Consider the following 6,279-nt stretch of genomic DNA (forward strand, 5'->3'; position numbering starts at 1 on the left):
ACCCTCCCGTGGCAGCCGGGTGCCCTACCGAGCCGGCCAGATGCGACTGAGGAAGCTCGTTGCTCCACCTCCTTCGCCTAGCCCAAAGGATCTAGTTGCCGCCCTAAGCCGGCGCGTGGCTCAACAATTCGTCGCTCCAGGCCAGCTCGAGGAGGAGTGGCGAGTTGTTCCACGCCGACATGGCCTGGAGCACGGTGTCATGGGCATCGTCGCTGCCATCGATGATACCATGTCATCCTGCGCCTACAACCGTGCCTCCTGTGTCTACGACTGCGCACTCCCGTGCCTGCGGCCATGCCATGGAAGCACAGACAAAATCCGGGTGTCCAGAGATAAACGAGTCGGTGGTGAGCGTGTCTGCGTCCGCCGCCATCATCAAAGAGAAGTAGAACACGGGAGGCCACCGTCGCTTTTGTATCCCATGAGGGCCACCGCCAAGGCAACGTTGTGCTCGGTTCTTCTTCAGCGCGGACCAGCGTCGACCCCACATGGGCTCCACGGAAAGGGAAGCGAGCTGTCCTTTGCGTTGAAGCATATACCTCCGAGGGCTCCCAGCAGTCCGGTGATCGGGCTGCCAGACATGAGGAAGACAAAGTGATCCACTGGCGACCATTTAGATTAGGTATTAATTATACCTCCAGAGTCGGACTAGCACCGCTTGGTTGATGTAAATGTAATGAAATTCGTCATGTTCATATGAAATCCGGCCGTGTTTGCATGAATTTTGTCCGGTTGGTTCGAACTGTTGTAAAAATGTATGCGGCTATGGTTGGATGGCGTCCTCCCGCATACGTGTCCGCAGACTGGTCCCCCCTATCCGCAGACAGATGTGGGTCCACCGTCGTGTCACGTCTTTTTTGCAGAAAACACCCCACTCTTTTTTAAAATCAACCCACATCCCGGTTTAAGTGATTCCAGAGATAATGTTTCACCGTTTGCAAAAAAACCCTGCATTTTCCTCAGATAAACCCGCAGCCCAGGTTTAAGTTACTCTAGAAAAATTGTTCGTTTTTTGCGAAAAACACCCCGACATTTGGTTTAATTAACCCGAAGTACATATCATACATTTTTTGAAATAGTCGTATCTTCTAAACCATAAATCCAATTTTAACATATTATATATGATATTTGATTAAAAAATTGTAGAATCTGAAGATGATGTTATCTTACCTGTTAACCATTTAAAAATGTTATTTAGGGTGTTGCCTTAATCAACAGTGCACGATCCGCCTCTCTTTTGTATGGATGTAGATCCGGATTAAAAATGAACACCTTAGTAAAATTAGATTGGACATGAAATAAATCATCTGTAACAACGTATGGATGCGTCAGCAAAACCTCGCACGGGAAAAAGGGAAGCAAATTTCTTGTCTTATGCGGAGAGAGAGACGCCTTAGGATTGATCACATTCAAATGTGTTATGATTGTGTGAGCACTGAGGCCACTGTCGGCGAATGTAGGAGGAGGATAAGTGGCGACACATATGGGATGTCGTGTTCAAATAAATAACATGGACCTACTGGGGCCTTGAGCCACAATAAATAACATGGATCTAGTGAGGTCTTGAGTCATAGTTATTGGTTAGGGGCATCCATTATTTTTTCTTTCCATAGCAATTGCATGAGCTCTTTTTCTACTCTCTCCGTTTCTAAATATTTGTCTTTTTAGAGATTTCAACAAGTGACTAAATACAGAGCAAAATGAGTGAATCTACACTCTAAAATATGTCTATATACATCCGTATGTAGTAGCAGTTATTGGTTAGGGGCATCTGTTATTTTTTCTTTCCATTGCAATCGCATGAGCTCATCTAATACAACTATTGAATGCGCTTTGAATTGCACTTCTGCTCATAACCACTACGAACCGGAAAGGAAGGAAGCAGCTTTAGAGGAGGGATGTCGTCAAACAAAGGATTTTTTATATGCTAAAGATACCGCGGGTCGGACACAAAGTAAGAATCCGAGCTCTTTCAGAGTGGTATCTCACTGATGGCTCGGGCCCCTTCGGAAGGGGGCCTTCTTCGCCTTCCATCTAAGCTGCACAGGAAAGGCCCAAAGCCAATCCCAAGGAATAGTAAAGCTTCATAGGCCGACCACTACATAAGCCGCTCTCGGAGAAAGCTCGAAGAGCTTCCCTTCATTTGCTTCACGGGAGTCGCACACAGCACATAGTTGGAAGTCAGAGGGGCCGTACTACCTGCCTAACCCTTCGCTCTGAGGGACCGTAGAATGGAAAGCGCCTTCTAAACAACTCGGCAGAAGGGAAGGGGCCTACGGTGAACACCCATTTGCATCCAACTGCTCTTTTTCCTGCTAGGAGTGGAAGAAGATCCCACGTCTTGTTCTTCTGATGTGCACCAAGCTCCTCCTTCATTGCATCTTTCTTTCCACCAGCCTTTCGCCCATTAATGCGGTACATGAGCTGGGTTCAGAACGCCGTGAAACAGTTCGGTCCATATCCGGTATGGGAGTTAAAGCATTGAGAGGACCGGGAAGCGATCCCCAGGGAAGGAAGCCAATAATGAGAGTGTCAGGGCGGAACTTTATTAATGAAAGGATTTGCACTGCCTCACCATGCCGCAGGGACGAACTTCAAATTCTCTACTCCCTCCATTTTTAAATATTTGTCTTTTTAGAGATTTCAACAAATGACTACATACGGCGCAAAATGAGTGAATTTACACTCTAAAATATATCTATATATATCCATATATGGTAGTCCATTTAAAATCTTAAAAAGACAAATATTTAGGAACGGAGGGAGTAGTATATAATAAATGGACAGAGATAGAAATATTTTTTTACGTGCGGTAGTATATTACTGACCCACCGCCCCAACTGAAACCAACAGTCAGCCATTGTTTCGATGGGCCGGGATCAAGCAGAAGCCACACGTCGATGATTTGGTCCAAAAGCACAAGAGGAGCCACACCACAGAAACTGCCCAGCCAAGGAAGGATTCTCTCCTCCACAGACCGCAATCCACTTTCAACTGATCCATATATCTTTCAACTGATCCACATATCTTTCAACCGATCCACATATCCATACGTGAATTCATTGGTGTGCAATTAAGAGCACGGCAGCACCACAAATCACAAAAGCAGCACCAGCCAGCCAAGTGCACCTGAATTCGTTTCATTCTCCATCCACACACAAACAAAAGAAAAGGCGGCGAAAAAAATAGAACTGTAAATGTGAACCACGAGAAGTGGAAAGGAAGAGCACAAAGCTGAGATCCAATTCTGCACACGTGAAATTAAAAGCCACAACACAAAGGGCCAAACCACATGAAGCAATGAATGGCGGCACATGACAAGGTTTTAAGCCAGTAATGGCCTCCTCTTTCCTGCTAAGAAAGCAGGCCAGGCCACCGCATGTTCTCCAGGTACATGATCATGTTCCTGCCTTGATCGTGCATTCAGTGAACTGGAGCACCAACGTGCCATGTTTGCGCAAGTACTGGGAAGGTAAAAAAATACTGGGGGCCAACATTAGAAACAGGAATCATGAATCAAATTGGCAGCCCAAAAGATTACACATCGCAGAAGTGAATGTACATAAGGAAATGATTATGGGACTCGCACGGAAAACTCTTACAAAGACTGGTAGATAGTTTGACACTCCCCCCCCCACCCCCCCCCCCCCCCCCCCCCCCCCCCCCCCCCCCCCCCACACACACACACACACACGCTAGCACCAAACTTTTTGGCATGAAATAAAAACCCGGAACATGCGGCATATGATTCAGCACCGGTCAAATCCCACTGAACATATTACGAGTCTACAAGGTACACAATTTTGACCCAACAAATTAATCCGGCAATACAGTCAACAGAATCCCAGCAATCTCAACATAGTAGCTTACACGGCAAGGACTTGAGAAAAGAACAGCCAGAATAGATTCAGAAGACCCAGACAACTCGCAACTTAGAAGCACTTCCTGTGGACAATCGCTGGACCTGACTCGTCATACTCGCCCTTCGAGATCCACATCTGTAGCATAAAAATCAGAACACATGGTTAGTGCAGCAAATAGGGAGTGTATTTACTGTAACTACTGCAATGATATTAGGATGTATGATCGCTATTTAAGCGAAAGAAAGGCGCAAGATTCACCTGTTGGAAGGTACTAAGGGAGGCAAGAATCGACCCTCCAATCCAGACACTGTACTTCCTCTCAGGCGGTGCCACCACCTTGATCTTCATGCTGCTTGGTGCAAGGGCAGTGATCTCCTTGCTCATACGGTCAGCAATACCCGGGAACATTGTTGAGCCACCACTGAGCACGATGTTACCATACAGATCCTTCCTGATATCCACATCACACTTCATGATAGAGTTGTAGGTGGTCTCATGGATTCCAGCAGCTTCCATACCAATGAAAGATGGCTGGAAAAGGACCTCAGGGCAACGGAACCTCTCTGCCCCAATGGTGATCACCTGCCCATCAGGCAGCTCATAGCTCTTCTCCACAGAGGAGCTGCTCTTGGCATTTTCCAGCTCTTGTTCATAGTCAAGAGCCACATATGCGAGCTTCTCCTTGATGTCCCTTACAATTTCCCGTTCGGCAGTGGTGGTGAAGGAGTAACCTCTCTCCGTAAGAATCTTCATCAAACAGTCAGTTAGGTCGCGCCCAGCAAGGTCAAGACGAAGGATGGCATGTGGAAGGGCATATCCTTCATAGATTGGCACAGTATGGCTGACACCATCACCAGAATCCAACACGATACCTGGAAAAACAACATTGATTTCCCAGCTCAGATTGAGGATGAAGCTTACATTTTAGAATGTGTGTGCTCGCAACGACAATTACCTGTTGTGCGTCCACTAGCATATAGGGAAAGCACAGCCTGGATGGCCACATACATGGCTGGAACATTGAAGGTCTCAAACATGATTTGTGTCATCTTCTCCCTGTTAGCCTTGGGGTTCAGGGGCGCCTCAGTCAGCAGTACTGGGTGCTCCTCAGGTGCAACACGGAGCTCATTGTAGAAAGTGTGATGCCAGATCTTCTCCATGTCGTCCCAGTTGCTGACGATGCCATGCTCGATCGGGTACTTCAAGGTGAGGATACCCCTTTTGGATTGGGCCTCGTCACCAACATATGCATCTTTCTGCCCCATCCCCACCATCACACCAGTGTGGCGGGGGCGCCCAACGATACTTGGGAAGACGGCCCTGGGTGCATCATCCCCTGCAAAACCAGCCTGTGGAGAAAACAGATGGCAGTCAGCACGATGAAAGCCGGACTGAGGACACCAATTGACCGAAAGGAGCAATACAAACCTTGACCATGCCAGTTCCATTGTCGCAGACAAGGGGCTGGATGTCCTCACCGTCAGCCATTTGATTGAGTGACTCTGTTGCACAAAGTTTGACAAGAAGGCTATTATTACCAGATACCAACGAAAAAAGTGACACGAACAGAAGAAAATTCACCATGAGAAATCTCAATGTTACTACGTTGCAGCAAGAATATTAGCACCTACAACATCATCTGAGTTCCACATGCCGTAACTCTGCCTTCTCTTTTCTCCCATTTTATAGTACTCCAATATTTGTGTGTAATATACAGCATATATGACTTGCAAAATATGTAAGCAAATCAATCGATGGTCCAATCATCTACACTCTGATCAAGAACCACACAAGAACATCCACATGCAGTTTCTTGGCCGTTATAACTCTACTAGGACACAATCTAAGAGCACAGGGGGGGGGGGGGGGGGGGAAGCACAGCAAGAACCGTACAAATTAGTCCTTTCGCGGGTAATTCAACAGATCTAGCACGCCCCAGCCCCGGCCGCGCAGAAATCGCATGCTTCCAGGCCAAAATTAGCAGGGATACTCCGGAAAAGAAGAAAGGAAACTGGTGCGAGGACGGCCGGGCGTGCTTACCCGGGGATCTAGGGGAACCTGCCCGCCTAAGGACCTCCCACCGAGATGAGCGGCAGCTGCAGAGAGCGGAGGAAGAGGATGAGGGGGTGGGTGGCGGCGGTGGTGGCGAACCAGGCAGAGGCAGGAGAACCAAGTGCTAGGCTTGGCCTTTTATACGCACACATATTTTTTCCCCAGCCCTCTCTTGTTTTCCCTGAGGCAAATAAATAAATTATTTAATTTCATCCGCCAGTTTTCATGGAAAAATGGTAAGAGATAAATAGGTTGGTTTGCAATAATCTATACTATAATGTACCGATATAAAAAAGCGATATTTCTTCTTTAAATAGTATGAATTGGTCACGTAATATAAAAAGAGTGAATTGTGCCAGCATCT

At 47.1% G+C, this 6,279-nt stretch overlaps 1 protein-coding gene across 2 annotated transcripts; it reads right to left on the bottom strand.

The window, feature by feature from the left end:
• Positions 1 to 3,745: 3,745 nt before the first annotated feature.
• LOC125508425 (actin-3-like) lies at positions 3,746 to 6,060 on the bottom strand. Of its 2 annotated transcripts, none has more exons than XM_048673140.1 (5): positions 5,904 to 6,060; positions 5,292 to 5,365; positions 4,819 to 5,212; positions 4,122 to 4,735; positions 3,746 to 3,998 (listed from the first exon to the last, which is right to left on the bottom strand). In XM_048673140.1, exons 2-5 carry the CDS (start codon positions 5,349 to 5,351, stop codon positions 3,933 to 3,935), a joined length of 1,134 nt encoding a protein of 377 aa, XP_048529097.1. In that variant the 5' UTR covers positions 5,352 to 5,365; positions 5,904 to 6,060; the 3' UTR covers positions 3,746 to 3,932. The 2 variants fall into 2 exon arrangements, with proteins under 2 accessions (XP_048529097.1, XP_048529098.1); XM_048673141.1 differs by lacking the exon at positions 5,904 to 6,060 and adding an exon at positions 5,757 to 5,794.
• Between the last annotated feature and the right edge of the window lie 219 nt (positions 6,061 to 6,279).

The sequence above is a fragment of the Triticum urartu genome, chromosome 5 (assembly GCF_003073215.2).
Source record: "Triticum urartu cultivar G1812 chromosome 5, Tu2.1, whole genome shotgun sequence".
NCBI lineage: Eukaryota > Viridiplantae > Streptophyta > Magnoliopsida > Poales > Poaceae > Triticum > Triticum urartu.